The sequence below is a fragment of the Dasypus novemcinctus genome, chromosome 6 (assembly GCF_030445035.2).
Source record: "Dasypus novemcinctus isolate mDasNov1 chromosome 6, mDasNov1.1.hap2, whole genome shotgun sequence".
Classification (NCBI taxonomy): domain Eukaryota; kingdom Metazoa; phylum Chordata; class Mammalia; order Cingulata; family Dasypodidae; genus Dasypus; species Dasypus novemcinctus.
The window spans coordinates 104,417,387-104,437,002 of NC_080678.1; the positions used below are offsets into that span (position 1 = coordinate 104,417,387).

A 19,616-nucleotide genomic window follows, 5' to 3' on the forward strand; every position below is an offset into this window, starting at 1 on the left:
CGGTTGCCGTTTGGCCTCAGTCAGGCCTTCATCTTAGTGGCCGCTCCTCAGCGTTAGGTATGTGGGCGTCTCCTCCACCTCACAAGAAAAAGTCAGGTGAGTCAAGGCTGCCGGGGTTTTCCTCAGCCTCTGCAAGTCCACTGCTGCCTCCCCGTACCACAGAGTCATAGGTGTCTGCTCTGATCAGCAGAAGGCAGAGATGCGGAGGCGCCGTTCGTCCAAGGCCTCGTGGTTAGAGCCGATCATCAGCTCTGCCTCTCCGACTTCTTGGCTGGGCCCTTCTAGAATGATCTAGAATGACGGTGTTCACATGAGACACACACCAACTTGGGGCAGGGCCCATCTGGCTGTGGAACCAGCACCCACCAAGTGCAGTGTCTGGGGGGTTCAGAGACGAGCCTCTCACATGGGTGAGGCGAACCCCTCCTCTCAGCACTACCCGGCAGGGCCCCCGGCAAGGCCTCAGCGGGCCCAGGTGAACGACCTGTGATCTCAGTGATGTAACGGGCCCTCCATTTTAAACAGCTGAGCATCTTTCCCCTTGCAATTATAAAATAAAACCAAGTTCACTGCAGAAAATTTGGAAAATACAGAAGTCTAAAGAAAATAAAATCTCATCCGCTGCTAAGGTTTTGGCATTGTAACCGAGCCCTTCCTAAACAAGTAGCCATGCCCCCTCCCCCTGCACTACCCCCCACCCCCTAGCCCCATTTGCTGGTGGGGGGGGGCTTAAAATCTGTGGAGCTGCTGCCCGCTCTGAGGTTGGCCCTGGGTCATGGCAGTGCAGGGCCAGGCCCCACGGCCGAGGACACCCGGGCAAATGCAGGGGCTGAGGATTTGCCCCAGCTCCCACCCACTCAAGAGCAGAGCCCAGCTCAGTTCTGTAGCTCCCGTAGCCCCCAGGGGGCCAAGGCTGCAGGTCCACAGCGGAGGGAGGGACGAGGGAGGTGCCAAAACCAAATCTTCCCCCATGGGCCCAGCCACCACGCCAGCAGTTGGTTTTTCTAGAACATTCTGCCCTCAAGCCCCTCCAAGCCCAAAGAGCAGGGAAGGCGGCCTCTGCTCTGCCTCAGGCCTCTGTCCATCTGAGGCCAGTGCTGGCCTCCCAGGGGCCTCCCCACCACCCCGGCGCAGGGGCTTTTGGGGCCAGGCGGCTGGAAGCCCTGCTGACCCTGCCTGGCAGGCTGGGCGTGGCCTGGGCCTGGTCCCCTGCAGATGAAGCGCTGACTGGACAGCAGGACCTTGGCATCCTGCAGGGCCCCCGAGCACTCAGCTTCACTGCCCCCTTTCCATTTTGCCCCCCCCGCCCCCCCAAGCCCACACCTGCAGGCCAGAGGGCAGGCTCTAAGGCCCCAAATCCGCTGCCTGGGGCAACGGTGGCCTCGGCCACCATGCCTATTCAATGCTGGACAGAGGGGAAGGATGACACAGGCTGAGGACGCAGGTCCGAGGGCCTCCTGATCGTCCTGAGCTGGGAAGAACGTCGCCCAGCAGCCACGCTCTGCAGAGGAAGGAAGCTGTGGCAAGTTTTAGGAAACCGGCGAAGCTGAGGGCGCAGGAAGGCACGAAACCAAGGGAAACACAGGTGTCTGCACACACAAGTTATAGAAATTGACCTTTATTTGTCGTACTAAAGTCTGTTTAACTTTTGATACAAAGTAACATTTTAGTACAGAAAATCCCAGTCTGCCAGAACAGTACCTGTCTGCTCCCGCGTACCACCCTCAGCCCGAGGCAGCCCGAGGCTCCGAGAAACCACCCCCGAGGGGCCTGAAGGTAACACGGCGAGACCTAGTCTACAGTTTTTCTTAATTGTGTGAGCTAGAAAACTTGTACCTATAAAACAAAGGACAGCATTGAGGACTGAAACTTCTTTTTGAACAACTGTGCAAGAAAATATATCCCTTTAAAAAAAAAAAGTCAGTAATGGTTAAACTACAATCTAATGTCTAGAATTACAAAGAATAAAATGAAATCGGATTTCTTGCTAGGAAAATGAAATGTTAGGAACAGGATGAAAAGGCAGGGCACGCTCCCACAGAGCCCCGTACAGTACCTGGGAAAAGGACGCACAGCTTTAGGAGGACACCTCAACCCTTCCACCAGAGACGCCCGGCATGGGCAGTGCAAGCCAGCCCCAAATGGAGACACCTCCATGGGGCCCGGTGCAGGCAGGGACGGCTGCCACCTAGACTGGAGAGGCCCTTGTTTCAGTTTTAGTTTCAGCATAGAATGCGCCAATGCACTCGCCACACTCTAGAATGTAATAGCTTACGAGGCACCCCGCAAAATCTCCACTGGTCAAGGCTGTTGCCAACTACAGAACCTAAAAAGGACCCTGCGGTCACCCCTCGGGCTGAAGTGTGCTTTGCTGGTCTGGCAGGGGAGCGGCCGTGGCAGGCCAAGCCGCTGCCACCATAATAGGGTGGCTGGTCGGACCCACCGCCACCCCTGAAGGGAGCTCGGCATGGGCGCAGAGTGCCCTCAGGTCTCCCCTTCTCGGCAGCCATGCTTCCGCAGCCGCCCCTCCTCCCAGATGGCGCCACACGATGCCTTGTGGGGCGGCACCCTTCTTCTTCCTTCTCCCTGCGCAGGCGCAGGGCAGAAAATTCCAGTCTGCCCTTTTCCCCTCCCCCGACAGCAGCAACAGCCAGGCGTGGGCAGAGAAATCCAGTCTGCCCTTTTCCCCTCCCCCGACAGCAGCAACAGCCAGGTGTGGGCGGAAAAATCCAGCCCGCCCTTTTCCCTTCCCCCGACAGCAGCAACAGCCAGGCGTGGGTGGAGAAATCCAGTCTGCCCTCCACCCCAGCAACAGCAGCCACCAATCCCTAAACCCTGCCCCTTCCCCCAGCAACAGCGACAGCCAATCCCTAACCACCAGCCCTCCCCCGTCCAGTACCGCCCACTGACCTTTCGCCGGCAACCAATCAGAACAGGGCGTGGCTTCGACCAATCAGCCTTCCCCAGCCCCTATAAAACTGTTGCCTCTCCCTCAGTAAAGTGGACTTGCGTGTTTACCTTGTCTCCGCGGTGGTTCTTCTGCTGTGCGCCCTCCAGTCCTGAGAGCCCCCGACAAGGGCCTGGCCTCCCTTGTCCCCAGTTCGTCGCCTGCTTCTCCGGGCGACCCCTTCGTCGCCGGCTTCGCCAGGCGACCCCTTCGTCGCCGGCTTCGCCGGGCGACCCCGTCAGCCGAACCGCGCAACCCCTTGTGAGACTGATCCCTCGTCTGCTGCCGGACCGACCCCTCGTCCCAAGTGGGACTGACCCCTCGTCCAGAGCTGGACCGACCCCTCGTCCGCAGCCAGACCCCACCTCTACCGACCGAGCAAGCCGCCGCAGGACCCAACGGTACACAGTGGCCCTAGCTGAACAGAACCTGTCACCGGGAGTCTACGAAGCTCCAAGGGACCAAATGCTTAAAGGATAAACCCAGATGGAGGAAAAAACGAGAGGCTGTGGAAGGCAGGAGAGGAGGAGAGAGGCGAGTTTACTGGACTGCTAAAGCAGTCTTCCCTCCCCAGGGGGGGACGCTGCCGCTGGCGAGGCGACTCCACAAAGGCACTGGATCTGCCACCTCAAATGGCCTGAGCACCTGCGGTCACGGGGCCCTCCCTGGACAGGAGGAAGGCTGCCACAGCTCTGGTCCCACCGAGAACCTCCCGGAGCAAAGCAGCCGCTAGTGAGGTTCCAGAGTCGTTTCGCTGAAAGCAGGAAAAGAAACAGATGGGGCAGAAAGATGGAGGGGAGGCGGGGCAGGGGCTTGGCACCAACAACGTGAAGCCGTTCAAGTAAACAGAAACCGCCAAATACTTAGAAAAGGCTTGTAAACTTGTGATCTGGAAGGTTCCCTTTGCAGCATCTCTGATTGGCTGGAGAAAGAAAGGTTGGTGTTGAACCCCTCTGTCGAAAGTCTTTTGTGTGTTTTTGTTCAGTCGAGTCTTAAGCACACAGGTGCGAGGAGCGCGGTCCGCTGCCCAGGCCTGGATCCATTTGGCCGCCACCCTCCGTCACCCGGGCGGGAGCTTCCGGAGCCTGTGCTCGTGGGAGCCTCCCCTTCACGCTCCCGTGCAGTTTTCTGGTTTTAGTCGCTAAAGAGAGCTGAGCCACGGGTTCACGCAGGCAGAACATGTGCAGTCTCTTCACAGGACGAGGTTTCCCTACAACGGGCAGGCTGGGATCCACAGGACTTTATTTTGTTCTTGATTGACCGTTGCCAGGATTTGCGTGCAGATGCTTGAGAGGGCTCCTCCCTGGACGACCCCTGCAAAAGAGCCCCCCAAACACACATTCAGCTCAGAGGGAGGGCCTGGGGTCTTAAGGCCCCTTTTGCTGCCTGCTCTGAGCTTCTGTGGCACCCCTGCCCCCCGCCCACCCCACTCTCCTCCACCAGGCAAGAAGGTGGGGAGGAGAAAGAATCATGAAAAAATAAATAAAAAGATAGAAGACAAAAAATAGAAGAGTGGAGCGCACATCAGTTCCGCATCCCCCCTGTCCCTCCAGCGGCATCTGGTCGGCTCTTCAGCAGGTGGCTGGAAACACAGGCTCCAACAAGGCTGGGCTGGGCTCCGGTTTATCCTGCAACCTGGGCGGCCAGGGCCTGGCCCCGCGCACACACTGCCCACCGTCCCAATAACTCCCCGGGCTGGGGGATCCCAGCACATGGAAAGCCGCTTAGGGGAGGAAGGGTGGGTGTTGTGTGGCCCAGTCGGTAGAGGGATTCTAAAGGGAACTAGGATGAGTTTAAGGGGTCAGGCTTCCAGGCCCAGAGAAGATTCCAGCAAAGCCAATGAAATGCATTCCACTCTGGCCCAGCTCTGCCCTGCAGGCTTCAACCACAGGTTCGGTGGACGTGGATCGGGGCGACGCACCTCCAAGCTGCGCAGAACAGCGCTGGCCACAAGCAGGCCCCGGCTGCCAGAGGTGAGAGTGGAAGCAGACAGTGTGCAGAAGCCGCCAGAGACGGGCAGGATAACTTTGTGTCAGTTGAATGCAATAAAAAAGAGAGCTCGCATTTTCCAAGTCTGGGGGATTTTTAAGGTTTGTCTCTAGTAATTTGCTTTTAACGTGTTTGACAAAAGGACTGGTCTGTGATGGACTATGGACTGGAAATTAAAACACACGGATGCACCCCTGACCACGGGGGGGCAAAAGAAGGAAGCCCTGTTCTAGATCACAACCCACTCCACGATTCAAGTTCACTGCCCCTTTCTTCCCACGACCAAAACGTTAACCCCCTACGAGTGTCTGATTTTACTGAAGAGGCTGAAAACCAGGAAGGAAAAAGGCAGCAGGTAAGTTGGAGCCATGGTTTTTTTGTTTTGTTTCAGAGCCCAGAGATGGGTTTTCTTCACACAACCCCGTGGCCGAAACTGACCACTGGGGGGACAGACGACCACGGCGCACACGCTGCCTGCTCGCCAGGGAGTGCTCGGATCCGGGGCCGCAGGGACCCAGGAGCTGCGCTACGTGGTTCCCAGGCCCCGAGACGGACCCACGGCTGCCCACTAAGAAGGTGGGTGAGAAAGACCAGCTGGCGACCAGGTGCGCAGCTCAGAGAACTTTACATTTCCATCTTAAAACGCCCAGTGTCGCCCAGCGACGGAAACTCCAACACCTCAGCTGCGGTGAGAGGTGCCTGCAACCAGGCCCGGGAGGCGGCCCGTGAGCCCGGACTCCTCCTGCTCTCAGGAAAGACGCCCTGGAAGCCTCCGGCTCCTCCTCACCGTGCCTGGCACCTACCTGTGAAGTACCTGCCATACTCCTGCTCGATCTTCTGCGCCGTCTCAAACTGCTCTTTGGAATGCCTCTGAGTCACCTTGTCCCTCAGGTAGATGGGGTCCCTCTGCTCCCTGGTGGGACACTCAGCATAGGCTGAGCCTCTCCCCTCCAAGGCCCTCTTTTTCCTCTCCTCGTCCAGGGGAAGGGGCATCCCCCAGGCTGTGGGGCGCCCCAGGAGCACCTCAGAAAGCAGAGCAACAGCCCGCGGGTCCTGTCGGGGCTCTAGGCAGAGGGAACAGTGGGGGGCCCAGTGTGTGCACAGAGAGTGACAGCCAGCTGGCCCCCAATGCGTGGGAGCCCAGGAAGGTAAAAGGAGAAGCAGCCTTGGCGGGCTGAGGACACCCCGAGGAAACGGCACCTCAGCGAGAGCAGAGCTGGCCTGAGGCCGATCCGGGTCGGCCTGGCTCTGCCGGCCCTTTGTGTCCTCTGAGCCCCAAAGTGAGCAGAAGAGGAAAGGGGGGCGGAGAGGTGGGAAGGGGCTGTGCAGACAAAGCTGGGTGTGCGAAGGAACCGTGTGGCCCCTGAGCAGGGCTGAGGGGCTGCCTGGAGGAGGGGACACAGTTAAAGCGGCCTGGCTGAAATGGAACAGGGCCCACGAGGGGCACGGCCCCTCCCTTCCTCCTCCAAGCACCTCCTGCCTCTCCTTCGCTGCCCCCCGCAACCAGGGCCACCGGCCCCCAGCCCTCACCGTCCAGGCCGAGCCCTGGGGCAGCGGCACCTACTTGATCTGCTTTGCGCTCTTGTAGTGGGTGAAGATGACGATGGGGTAGATGTGCATGTTGTGCAGCCGCTCGATGGCGTGGGGCGCGACGTCCAGGAGGCAGTGCCAGTTCTGGGGGAGGAGGGAGCGTGAGTGCCACAGGCAGGGGCGAGGAGAGGGCGGCGCAGCCCAAATCCAGACTTCCTTCCCTGCCTTCGCCCAGGTGTGGGGAACTTCTGGGATCCCAACCACACCCCCAGCCCGGAGGCCTTATTTCTGCCAGACCCAACAAATGAAGAGCTGGAGCGTCCTGGAGGGGAGTGTGGCTTTGCGTGGCTGTGACTGACATACGTTCCCTGGGTCCCCTGAGCCTCCAGGCTGAATGGGGGACAATGAAAGGCCACAGGCTTGTGCCTGGGCCGCCCGCCCCAAACACCCCTGAAGCTGCACCAAACACCCCTGAAGCTGCACCGGGGAGTCCCTTCTTCCGCCCCCACAGGGCAGTGTGCACTTAGAGCCGCAAGAGGCCAACTCCTTCAACAGGAGGAACCAACCCAAAGAGGTGGACTGGCCAGCCCCAGTCGCAGAGACTGAGAAGGACAAGTCCTAAGGGGACCCCGAGTCCCCTGCTCTGCCGGGGTCTTTCCAACACGCCTTGCAGAGCCACCAGTCTTTTTCTCGGGCTTCCCGACAAATGGACCTGAGGGCGTTCAAATGCATACAGAGCTAGATAGCAACGGTATGGAGGCAGGGCCCCCCAGGCGGCCGTGCTGGAAGCTGCGCACCGGCCTCCAGACGAGGCACACAAACCTAAGAGTCTGCTCACAGGTTCAGCAGAATCTGTTTCAGAATTCCCTGCAGGAGGCTCTTCCCTGGAGTTCAAAGCTCTCATCTACCTCCTCGGAGGGGGAGCGGCCACAAGCTTGCCCTGGCGCCAAGAGCCAACGAGGGCAGGCCGCAGGCAGGTGGATTCTGCCAGAGAGCATGTGGATGAGCTCCGTGAAGCTGTGGGAAGAGCTGGGGGTGGGGGCTCTAGAGACACGCAGGGCAGGGATGCACAGGCAAAGGGCCCTGACGCAGCCAGGGGCGCCCAATCCCGACACACAGTCGGGCCTCTTCCCCGCGGCCTAACGCGGGGGATACCTTTTCTGTGATTTCTTTTATTGAAGCCACCGTGGTGACGTCGAAATGCCCGCTTCTCCGCTTGTAGTCGACAAACAGGCAGTCTTTGACGCCCCGCTCGATGGCCTGCTGGGAGGCCTTCATCACCTCTGCAAGGCAGGCACGTGGCATCAGGACTCTGCACCCCAAGGCCCCTTCCAGGTACTGGGCACTGTTAGCCCTCACAGCCTCCCCCGGAACGAAGCCCGCTGTGCACCAGCGCTTCAGGGACACGCCACTGCCCTCGCCCCGGGGGAGGCAGGGCCGGGGCCGCACACTGATCTGACCCAGTCTGTGGTCGCCTGTCCTCTAGGGAAGGCTCCGGAACAGCCTGCTCTGGCTGACTCAGGGACAGACGTGCCCGGCAGGTGAGGGGGCACCCCTTACCAAGGGGGCATCTGCAGAACTTACTGGGCACCTCGTTCACCAGCATCTCCTTCACCACGTCCAGCAGAGGCCCCAGAACCAGGACGGGCTGCAGGGATGTGCACTCGACCTTCTGCACCCGCTGATAGGCCAGGCTGCTCGCCGGATCTGAAGGAGAGAAGGCGGGGGCATCACCAGGCTCCGTCACTCCCCGATGGATCTGTGGGGTCCGTCACACGGATCCACAGCCCGGCTGGGGACCAACTCGTCCCTGCTGCCTGGGACTCTCCTGCAGGCAGGGGCAATGGGGCCCCTCTGTTGTTCCTGGAGACCAACACAGTTCTCTCCCCCACATGAACAGCCAAGTGTCCCCCGGTCCTTCAGCTCTCACATGCTTCCTTGTGTGCCCCGTGCCTGCTTTCCTTCCACCCAGTATCCAAGCTCCTCTTGAGATAAAGTCTGAGCTTAGCCAGGCCTGGTCATCGGGGTGTGAGCAGCTGCAGCTGCCACTTCCCAGCTCCCTCCCCATCGGCTGGGATGAAGGGTGCTGGAGCCAGCCCTGGCCAGAGCCAGCCCTGACCACCAAGGTGAAGACAGGCCTTTGGAAACGGCCGCAAGACAGAAGGGAACTGGGCCCCTGGACGGACCCCACAACACAGCGCCTCCCCCAGGCAACCCACCAGCTTGGACAGTTAGAGGTGACAGAAACAAGCTTCTCATCAAGTTTAAGACACGGTTGTTCGGTCTCAGTGAAGGCAGTTGAAGCAGCATGCACTGCACCCTGCGTCCCACATAATGGACATAAAAGCCCTGGCAGGAGAATACTGTGCCTCAAAACCTGCAAGCATCTTCTTTGCATCCAGCTGGTTCAAGTCACCGCGTTGGCATCTCAGAAGTACAAAGAGTGCACAATAGAAAGCTCAGACTCTGCCTGGCACCAGGAGATAACCGATGTGAAGAGACAACACAAGAGCTGCTTAACAACACTAGGCAGCGGAACAAGGGCCTCCAGATAGCAGCAGGGGGTGGAACAAACGCTAGGGGTTGGAGTAGGGGATGAAGAGGCCACCAGAAGGCCCGGGAGTGGGCGGGATGACAGCTGGGCCCGAGGCGGAGCATGGAGGGATGTGCAGGGCGCCAGGTGAGGGCGAGGGCCAGCGCCAGGCTGAGCAGCAGGCAGGCCTGAGGGCGAGGCTGAGCAGGTCTCCCCGCTCCCTCAACCTGCCCCAAGCGCGGCTTTTTTGACTGCCAGTTGTCCACGCCCATCCATGTGGCTCTCTAAACAACCTAGTGTTCCACAGAAGGCCAGAGTCACAAGACAATCTGTTTTAAAAAAAAGTGAGGGAGGATGTGGTGGTCAAATAAGCTTGGGAAACGCCACACACATCACATTCACCACCTGAGAACCTCCACGCATTTGGGAAAATATCTAAGGAGTCCCCGGAAAAAGATCTTCCTCCAAGAAGAGACGAACATCTTCTTGCGTAAAGAAAAAAAAAATTACAGATAAAGCTAAAGTCCTCTTTGATGCCCATTTCCCAATCCTGGTCCCCTACTGGCCTCTTCAGAGGTGACTAATATTATGGGATGGAAGCATATCCTTCCAGTCATTTTGTTATTCTCAAACGTTGATTTTTATATATTCATAAAACTATATATTGCTATTGCATGTGTTTGACAAAAATAGCATGATAATATATTCTGCAACTCTTTGACTTAGTGTTCTGTTTCTGGAATGCACCCAAGCTGATTCAGACATATCTCATTTACTCCTTTTGAGCTTCACGAATATGCATCCATTCCCCCGTTTCTGGACATTAAATCAGTATTTCCCTTAACTTACTTGAACAAGAACCATATTCTCTTAACTACTGTTAACACCCATTTAACAGATGCACGTTCCTCCCTGACTAATCCCCATCAGAAGTCCTCACAATTACAGAATCGTAGGGCTAGAGAGCATCTTTCCTATCACTGAATCTAACCAGGTAAGTTAGAGGCCCAAAGAACTGTGGGTGTTCCGAGGTCACAGCTAACCAGGGCAGAGCAGAGGGGTGGTCTCAGGGGCTCCGTCCGTACCGTAATGACCTCTTGAAAAGGAAGCACCAGTGCTCAGTGCATAGCCCTGAGACATGCCTGCACAGGTCCCTAAGGGGTCAGGGACAAGGCCAGCCCGTCCTCCGTGGCGGTGGACAGCCCATGATGGTGGGTGTGCAATCACGAGGAGGAGGCCTTCTGGGGACACACGCGGCAGCTGGAACCAATGAACTAAAGCAGGAATTCAAATGCCACATAAAAGAAGAAACACCTTTCTGGAGGCATCACAGAGCTGTTGAAGCAACCAGGAATTGAGATGCAAGATCCTGGGGAGAAGGGAACCCCGAAACAGTAAGCCTCCCTCCAACACAGCATTTGCAGTTTTTGGAGTATAAGCGAGAGGCAAAGAAGCCAGCAGAGCTGTTGGCAACCACCAAGCAGGTGAGATGAAATATAGTTTAGGATTGCCAAGGCAGCCAGGGCTTGAGGGGCCAGGATTCCAGAGAGAAGGGAGAGGCAAAGAACTAAGCCTGATATTCACCCGTTTTTTCTTAAAGTCATTTGCCAAATTCCTAAGCAGAGAAAAGAAGCTGAGAGTTTAAGAAAGTCACTAAATTGCAGAACTGAGGTCCCTGCAGTCTCATGGTGCTGAGGAGACAGAGTCAGGGAGTCAAGGACAGCTAGCAAGGAGGGGCCTAAATGATACCCCAGGCTCAGACGGGACCACTGAAGGGCCATGCCTAGATTTCAGGATGAACCTCCAACTGCACAAAAGCTGCAGCTCAGCCTCAGGTCCGTTCAGTGCCTGCCTGCAGCAAGGTGACCCGCCACTGCTCTGGAGGACAGGGCCCCAACAATTTCCTAAATGCTGACATTTCAGCCAAAGATGACCAGGTATTCCAGGAGAAAAAAGAAAGACAATAGGAGACTCACAGATAACCAGGAAGAATGATGACCCAGTCTTTAAAATTAATGTGATTGATACGTTTAAGAAAACAGATAACAAGAAGGAAAATTTCACCAGGGAATTAAAATCTACTAATGAAGAAGCAAATGAAAACGCTAGAATTAAAAGATGCAATTTATGAAATTAAGAACATACTGGACACAACAGAAGAGGAGATTAAGGAACTAAGAAAAAAGGCCAGTAGAAAACATACATACTGGAACATAGAGAGAAGAAAAGAGACAGAAAACGGAGAAAAAAACATGTCAAAGATAAACGGGCATGGTCAAAAGCACAAAGGAACAGGAGTAGAGCAGAAAGGTAGATAGTGGTTAAAGAACCATGATTTTATTTTATTTTTTTTAATGGTGGAAATAATTGAAAAGCCTAAAACCTAGGGCCATTCAAATAACCAACAATTATTTGAGTGACATTCTGCCAGGCACTGTCAGGGAGACCAACCTAGATCCTCATGACGTGAAATTAGGAAGCTCTGATGCTTATGAATGTGGGAAAGCACTGATGAAAACAGTAAATATTAAAAAGGATATTGAATTGTACACACATGTATATATGTAGTTATGTATGTATGTACAAGTGTGTTTAATACATTACAATAACTATGCAAAAAAAAAAAAAAACCTATGGAAAGAAGACACCACAGTAAGATATACGAAAATATTACAGATTTAAAAACAAAAAAGAAACAATGGCCAGAATTTTCCAAAACTGACCAAAGTGTCAAGCTACGGTATTCAAGAAAATGTTAAGAACTCCCCAAGCAGGATAATCATAAAGAAAACTGAAGACAAATCTTAAAAGCAATGGGGGGTTGGGGAGCAAAATATTACCTTCAACAATAAGGGTATGAAAAATGACTTCTCTCCAGAAACCAGAAACAGCAGGCTCTTCAAAACCATATTTAGGTCCTAATCCCCAGAACTTGTTACTATTACCTTATATGGCAAAAGAGGTGACGCAGTTAAGGATAGCAAGAGGAGGAGCTTACCTGGGTGAGCCCTAAATGCAATCACGGGTGTCCTTGTAAGCGGCAGATACACATGGCAGAGAAGATGGAGCAGAGGGAGAAAGATGCAGGTGCTGTGGTCACAGGCCAGGGAAGGCCAGCTGGCACCAGACCTGGAAGAGGCAAGGAAGGACCCGCCCCAGAGCCTCAGAGGGAGCCTGACTCTCCTAACACCGGATTTCAGTCCAGAGATGCTGAGTGGGACTTCTGGCCTCCGGGCTCTGAGAAAAGTGTGTATTGTTTTCAGCCACATGGTTTGTGGTAATTTTGTTATGATGGCCCAAGGGAAATGAATGTATCATGAAAGCCAGGAGACAGTCAATAACACCTTTAAACTGATTAAATAAAACACCTGTCCATCTAAAACTCTATACTGTCCCCAGTGAAAATCATCTTCAGAAATGATGGCAAAACGGACATTTTCAGACAAACTGAGAGACTTTATCAACAACAACAAACCTGTTCTAAAAGACATACTGAAGGGAGGTGTTCAGCAGAAAGAAAACAAAATCAGAAGTAAACACGTAACTGCAAGAAGGAATGAAGGGGGAAATGGACCTGGCCCAGTGGTTAGGGTGTCCATCTACCACATGGGAGGTCCGTGGTTCAAACACCAGGCCTCCTTGATCCATGTGGAGCTGGCCCATGCGCAGCGCTGATGAGCGCAAGGAGTGCCGCACCACGCAGGGGTGTGCCCCACGTAGGGGAGCCCCATGCACAAGGAGTGCGCCCCCTAAGGAGAGCCACCCAGCACGAAAAGAAAGTGCAGCCTGCCCAGGAATGGCACCACCCACACTTCCCCATGACGCTGACGACAACAGAAGGGGACAAAGAAACAAGACGCAGCAAATGGACACAGAGAACAGACAACAGGAGGGGGGGGATTAAATAAATAAATAAATCTTTAAAAAAAAAGAAGGAATGAAGGGTAATGGAAAGAGTAAGTATAAGTGAACAGTTGGCCGGCAAATCAATAATACTCTCTTGTGTTTAAAGTATACATAGAATTAAAATGCTAATATAAAAGGTGGGAAAGAGGTAAATGAAATTACAGTATTCTGATGATCTAGAATCTTTCCTTATAACTTATATCAGTAGTAAGTCAGTGATGCATGTTGTGTAGTCTACTGTAACCCCACAAAGGAATAAAATGAAAATGAATAACTTTAAAAACTAAGAGATGAGGAAAGGGGTGGGATGAAATAGCAAATATACTTGATTAATACAAAAAAAAAAAAAGAAGGGAAAACAGGCAGGAAAAATAGAAAACAAATAGACAATAAATGTAAATCCAAATATATCAGTAATTACATTTCATGTAATGGATGAAATACTCTTATTGAGTGACCAGAACAATTACATGTATGTTCAGGCTGTGAAAACTCTCTATGTTGTTCATGTCTCAGTAAATGTATGTGCCCTTTTCTGTACATATATTTCAGTAGAATTTTTTAAAAAGATATATGGTCACAGTGGATTAAAAAAAAAATCCACATGCTACTTATAAGAGATATTTAAATATGAAGAGACAGGAAGAATTCAAAGTAAAAGGATGGGAAAAGATGACCCAGAAGAAAACTTGTATAACTGAATCAGACAAAATAGATTTCAATGCAAGAAACATGACAGACCTAAAGACATTTCATAATGATAAAAGGGTCAATTTACCAGAAAGATATGTATTAATTTAAAATGTACTTAATGACAATTTCAAAAATTATCATGCAAAACTGAAGGACTAAAAGGAAGATTTGACAAATGGCTGTTTTTCAAAGATATATACATATCTAGGACATACCCCAAATGCACTGGAGACGGTGCCTGCGAGAGGGAAGAAGGGGACAGGGGAGAGCAGGCAGCGAGGAATGAAGGAAAACCCAAATGAGGGAGAAGCGTAGCCCTAGCCCTAACTGAGGCGCTGGCAAACTTTTCCTGTGAAGGGCACGGGAGTATGCATTTCAGACAAACGGCAAAGCTGAGCGAGACTGGGGTAACAGTCCCTTTCACATTTTATATTTAAAAACATAAAAACCACCCTTAGCTCGCAGGCCGCGGAAAAACAGGCAGGCAGACCTGGCCCCCGGGCTCTAGTCTTAACGGAGAGTAATGGGGAGCCCGGGACCCAGGGTGTGGGTAACTCCACTCTCTGAGCCCCAGGCCTCCATTTTAAACACAGAGGAGAAGGGACAGGAAAGGGAGGGAGGAAGGAAACCACCCCCCCTTCTGTTCCCGCCGGCCCCTGCACGCCTTTCCCCTGCCCGTTGTGCCCGCCCTGAGCCATGCCCACCATGCCCCATGCCCGTCCTGCCCCTGCCCGCCCTGCCCAGCTGGCACACATCCTAGGGCTACAGGCCAAAACCAGAGCAGCCTTGGGAAGGGCCTGCTTTACAGGACAAATGCACCCTACCCTCGAGGCCATCTGCCAGGGTCCACCTGACCTTCCCTGGTACTTGATGCCAAGGACCTGTGGAGATGGGTGGCCCTGGGTCACCACCAAGCAGCCTGAAATGCAGCCATTCTGGAAGGAACATCCCTGAGCAGAGACTGCTTTTGGCCTCCCCACTGCCCATCTTTGTCTCTCCCTTACTAATAGGGCTTCCTGTAACGTTGAGGCCACAATGCACCCAGCCAAATCCCTCTTTCCCCATGTCCCTGGCAGATGAGAGTGGTCAGTGAGACACAAGTGGAAGCCACAGCATGGGGCTGTGATTTAAAGAGAGTTGTCAAGCAGAGGTCCAGCCTCCTTTCTGCCACCTGAAACAAAGACATGATGACTAGAGCTGCAAGGACACACATGGTGACCACAGGGAAGCCCCAAGACGGGAGCCACACACTATGGGTGGCAAGCAAAATGATCATAGACTCTGAAAACTGCAGCGCCACCCAACCAACCCAGATGCCTGCCGCCAGCCTTCTTGCATTTGAAAGAAAAATAGACCCTGTGTTGCTTAAGCCACTGTCTTGAGGCTTAAGTGATAAACCTCAATCCAAATCCTGAGAGTCCACTGGAAAACCAAGTTTAGCCACTTGCCTTCAAAGAGTGGAATGGAGTCATTGGAAAAGGCGTCCAAGGCCAGAAGATCCCTCCCTTCTTTGGACCCACTGCGCTTGTGCTTATGTTTCCTTCAAAAGAAGGACCTGAGTGTGGTGGCTGACAGCGTCTTTGCAGCGTTGTTATCATCTTTGACTTCGGACATGCTGAGCCTCCTGGAGAATCCTTGGTCCATCCTGTGGCCACAGAGAATGGCAGCGCTGGGCAAGGCCACTGGGACCGTCTCCCTGCCCACACTGCTCAATGAGGAAGGTGAGAGCCGACACAGGACCAGGGCCTCTTCCAGGGCTCCCCTTTGCAGGTTTCATAGCTACTTCACCCAGCCCACCACCGAGGACCCCTTCACGCACCTTTGCAGGGGGTTGCACAAACACCAGTGCTAGGGGCCAGCTCTTAGGAATTTCTACCACTTTCTACTCAGATCAGTGTCAAAGGAACTGCCACGAAAGCCCTCGCTTAATAGCATTTTCTTGAGCCTGTTTTTCTTCTTTTCTTTTTTTTTTCAGAAGGTACTAGGGATTGAACCTGGGACCTTGTACATGGGAAGCAGGTGCTCAAACCTCTATGCTACAGCTGCTCCCCAGCTTAACAGCGTTTAAAGTTATGCTTCCTGAGTCACCACTGTCTCTCTGCACAATTCTGATTTATGCCAGGGGCAGTTCCTTAGATAATTGATCTTGGCCAACCAGAGGTGGGAATGAGCAGCTTAGCCCTCCCCGCAGCCCAGGCCCCTGCCCTTCATCCCTGGGACAGCTCCATGGCTGGCAGCCCACTCTGCCCCTGCCCGAACCCCCGGCCCGGGGCTGGAGAAGACGTACACATATTTGCTGGGAATCTGCCCGCGCTGGATCTTCTGGGCGTTCTCGTCCATCTGCCAGGCCATCCAGTAGCCAAACGTGCCCTGGGGCAAGGTGTCATCAATATAGAGGATGTCATCCTTCTTAAAGCTCAGCTCATGCTCCACCTCTGCCAGCCGGTCGTACAGGACCCTGGGTGGGTTGAGGACGCAATCAGGGGGAGCTGCACCCTGAAGGAGCCGCCCCCCAAGACTGCTCTCCTGCACTGTGCTTCCCCCAGACCAAAAAGTCATTCCAGAAACTGGAGCTGGGCCTTCCCACTCTGCAGCGGCTCCCCGAAGGCGGGCGCCCGTGCTCTGCACAGGAGGACGAAGGTGGTGCCTTGCCCTAGAACTAGGGCAGCACCATCTCCCTCAGACTGAGAACTTCTGGCCAAGACCTGAGTCCCTACCCTCCCCTTCCAAATGGGTCTTCTTGCATGCCTTCCCTCCTGAAGGCAAGGGCCACGGTTCCTACAGACTAGAGACCCCGCAAGATGGAAATAGGCCATGGAGACAGGGAAATGCACCACATGGTACTTCACGATCAGTGGTTCTTAATTTTGGGGGGGCTCTCAGATCTGAGGGATCATGAAGAAAGCTAAAAGTCCCTCCCAGGAAATGCTTAATCCTGTGCCTGCACCCACACCATGTCACAAGGCACCCCAACGTCCACATGCACACTGCTGGGCAAGACAGGAAGAGGAGTGCAGACCAGAGGGAAAGGGGGATCTGTGGCCTCCAAACCCCCCAGGCCCTAAACCCCAAATAAGGAAGCCCACCTGCTCCTCAAAGCCCGCAAGGGTGTTTCGAAGTCACGAGCACCGTGCTGTGACTTGCAGATCAGGCGGTCAAGTAACAGCTAACACGGCCCTACCCTTAGGAGGCAGGAAGCACAGGGGCACTGACGAGGAACGGAGCGCCACTGGAGGCCCCTCCACTGGCCCCGACCCCCCAGGCCCAGCACCTGATGTAGAAGCTGTCGCCAGGCAGGCCCTTGATCCTGGTGAACTCCTCGGGCCGGTACTGCACCTTCAGGTGGACGCTGTCCTTGGGCTTCAGCATCTCCATGTAGACCTCCTCCACCGTCTTGCTCCGGATGTCCAGGGAGCCGTACTGCCCGGGGATGAGGGGGATTGGGGTCAGAAGGGCAGAAACCAGGGGGCGGCCTGGACAGCCGGGAAAGGCCAGTGTGGCGAAGAGGCAGAGAACCCACATCCCCCTACCTGGGAGCCCCCCTGCCTCCCCTCTGGAGGAAGGGCTGAATCCTTGGGGTCTCCCCCAGTGCCCAGGAAAAGCCACGTTCAAGTCCCCGTGCAAGTATGAGATATTCAAAATACAGCACTCCCTCTCGTATGCACTTGAACCTTTAAATATCTATGCACCAACTCTCCCATCAAAAGGGGACCCTGTGCAGGGGAGGTACAACTCTCCCCGTCAAATCAGAGGCTGCTGCGCACAAGAGCAGATCATCTTCCCCTGGACCCCCGCAGCCAGGCTGGGGGGCTCTGCCCACAGCTTCGCAGAGGCCTCCCCGGCTTCCCAGGGGTCTACCCAGAGGGTCTATGCAGCACCCTGGGTTTATGAGGGTTTAAAATAAAATCACCCAGGGGTCACCCGGCATCAAGTCTGCACTGTCTGTCCCCGGGGCCATCTGAGACAGACCCCCAGGGTGCAGCTAAGGACTCACCTCGAGGAGGAGGTCCCCTGGCACGAGGCCGTCGGGACCCCTGGCAGGGCTGTCATCCTCCACCTCGGCCACGAACACCCCGTGCAGGTTCCCGCCACATAAGTGCACCCCGAGCTCCAGCTGGGACTTTTTGATGAAGATGACTCGCAGCTCTGGGGTCTTCTTGTTGGCATCTCCCACCATCCTTTTGGGAAGAAAATCAAAGTTGCTCGATCATGCACAGACGGGGAGGCGGGCACGGGCAAGTCAGAACTGCGGCTGATCCGGACCCGGGCTCTACTTGCCTCACGGTCTCCTGCCTCCCCCTGCCACCCTCCTGTAGCCTTTCAACTGCGCCACTGAGCCTGTGCCCAGGACCACCGCCCTCTAAACCAGGCGCTCCCTGGGGGTGAAACTGCTCTGACGGCCCCAACCCCGAGCCTGATAAACAAGTGAGGGATAAAAGGAAAAGAGAGAGGAGAGGTGGGGCAGAGAGGGAGTCAATGGGAAAATGAGAAAAAAGAAGGGGGGGAGGAAAAGAGCAGCTATGGCATGCACCTCCCCGCCCCTACCAACACCAAAGACCCGGTGTGCGGCTGGGGTGGCTGGGGTGGCTGGCAGCCGGTGGGGACGCAGCAGCTGGGGGGTGGGGAGGGCTGGCAGCAGCCCCCATGCCCATGCGCTCAGAGGAAGAGCTGGGGCTCACAAGGACCCCCCGCCTGGCTGCCCGCACAAAGGGAGGGCTCCCAGCCCGTGCCGGCTGGCTGACCTGGAGCTGGGCGCACTCTGCTTGCACGGGGGCGTGCCAGGGCCCTCGTTCTGCTCCATCAGGGGATCGATGGCAGAGGCGTGCTCCGGGGTGGTGGCACCGTTTCCCTGGAGCGCGGAGTGGGTGCTCACAGGGTCCAGGTGGGAACTGGAGCGAGGAGGGGCAGGGAGAATGAGGGGCAGCCGCCCAGAGCCACACCCCTCCAGTGACAACGCGGGTCCTAAGGGGGGACGGGGTCCACGTGGGTCCTACCCCGAAGCCCAAGGAGATGCAGGTGCCTCGTAGCTTGGACGCGCATGGCCGGTCCCCTGCAGGAGGTGCCGGTCCACCTCTCCCCTACCTGTCCAGGGCCCGCTATGTCCTCAACCCCGAGGTCCTCTCAGACAACTTCTGGACTGATGCCTGTGGCACCCTGGTGACACATGAATTCTCTGTCCCTTTTCCTTGGCTCATGTCTCGACCCCCCACTAAGCTGCAACGTGCTAGGCTACTGGAACCCTGTCTCCCCCTTCTCTCACCTGCCCCATGGCCCACAGCCCGGGGTAAGACACAGGCAGGGGTGCAGGGTCTGCTCAGGACAGAGTGTGCCTGAGAATCCGGCCCTGGGCTTCAGCCTCTGGCTACCCAGCGCGACCCTGGCCCACAGTTAACTCGCCCAGTGTCAGGAGGAGACAAGTCCCTTTAAATGTCTCTCTCATCCAAAATCTAGGCTGGTCAACTCTCCTCCTCCCAGGAGCGGGAGGCCCAGGAGATGCAGCTGGTAGCCCTGCTCTCCAGCAGCTCGCCGTCCCGCCCACTCCCCAGCCCACAGTCCAGGGCCTCCGGCCTCACCTGGAGCGTGAGTGGCTGCCCAGCTGGTGCATGTGTAGGTTGTACTGGGCCAGGATGGTGACAGTGTCACACTGCTGCCCAATGATGAGCCGGGTCTGCTGCTCCGTGGCACTCTGCAGGTTTATGCCATTGAACTGGGGAGACACCCACAAAGGGCTGGGGACGGGATGTGGGGGGTGGGCTGGGCAACAGGGACGTGGGGGGTGAGCTGGGGGATGGGCACATGGACGTGGGGGGAGAGCTGGGGGACAGGCACATGGGGGGCGGGCTGGGGGACGGGCACTTGGGGTGCAGGCTGGGGGATGGGGATGGGGATAGGGACGTGGATGTGGGGTGCAGGCTGGAGGATGGGGACAGGGATGTGGGGGGTGGGCTGGCAGATGGGGAGGAGAGGAGGCTGAGGAGGAAAGGAGGGTGAGGAGGAGAGGAGGCCGAGGAGGAGAGG

At 55.4% G+C, this 19,616-nt stretch overlaps 1 protein-coding gene across 1 annotated transcript in view; it reads right to left on the reverse strand.

Annotated features, from left to right (window-relative positions):
- Positions 1 to 3,468: 3,468 nt before the first annotated feature.
- Positions 3,469 to 19,616, reverse strand: part of LOC131278775 (disks large homolog 5-like) — a 91,080-nt gene continuing 74,932 nt past the window's right edge. Inside the window, 11 exon segments of the mRNA XM_058299237.2 lie at positions 3,469 to 4,261; positions 5,740 to 5,849; positions 6,501 to 6,610; positions 7,622 to 7,749; positions 8,027 to 8,173; positions 15,047 to 15,243; positions 15,886 to 16,056; positions 16,870 to 17,018; positions 17,593 to 17,776; positions 18,341 to 18,487; positions 19,172 to 19,305. Coding sequence (XP_058155220.1) covers positions 4,158 to 4,261; positions 5,740 to 5,849; positions 6,501 to 6,610; positions 7,622 to 7,749; positions 8,027 to 8,173; positions 15,047 to 15,243; positions 15,886 to 16,056; positions 16,870 to 17,018; positions 17,593 to 17,776; positions 18,341 to 18,487; positions 19,172 to 19,305 — 1,581 coding nt within the window. The 3' untranslated portion in view covers positions 3,469 to 4,157.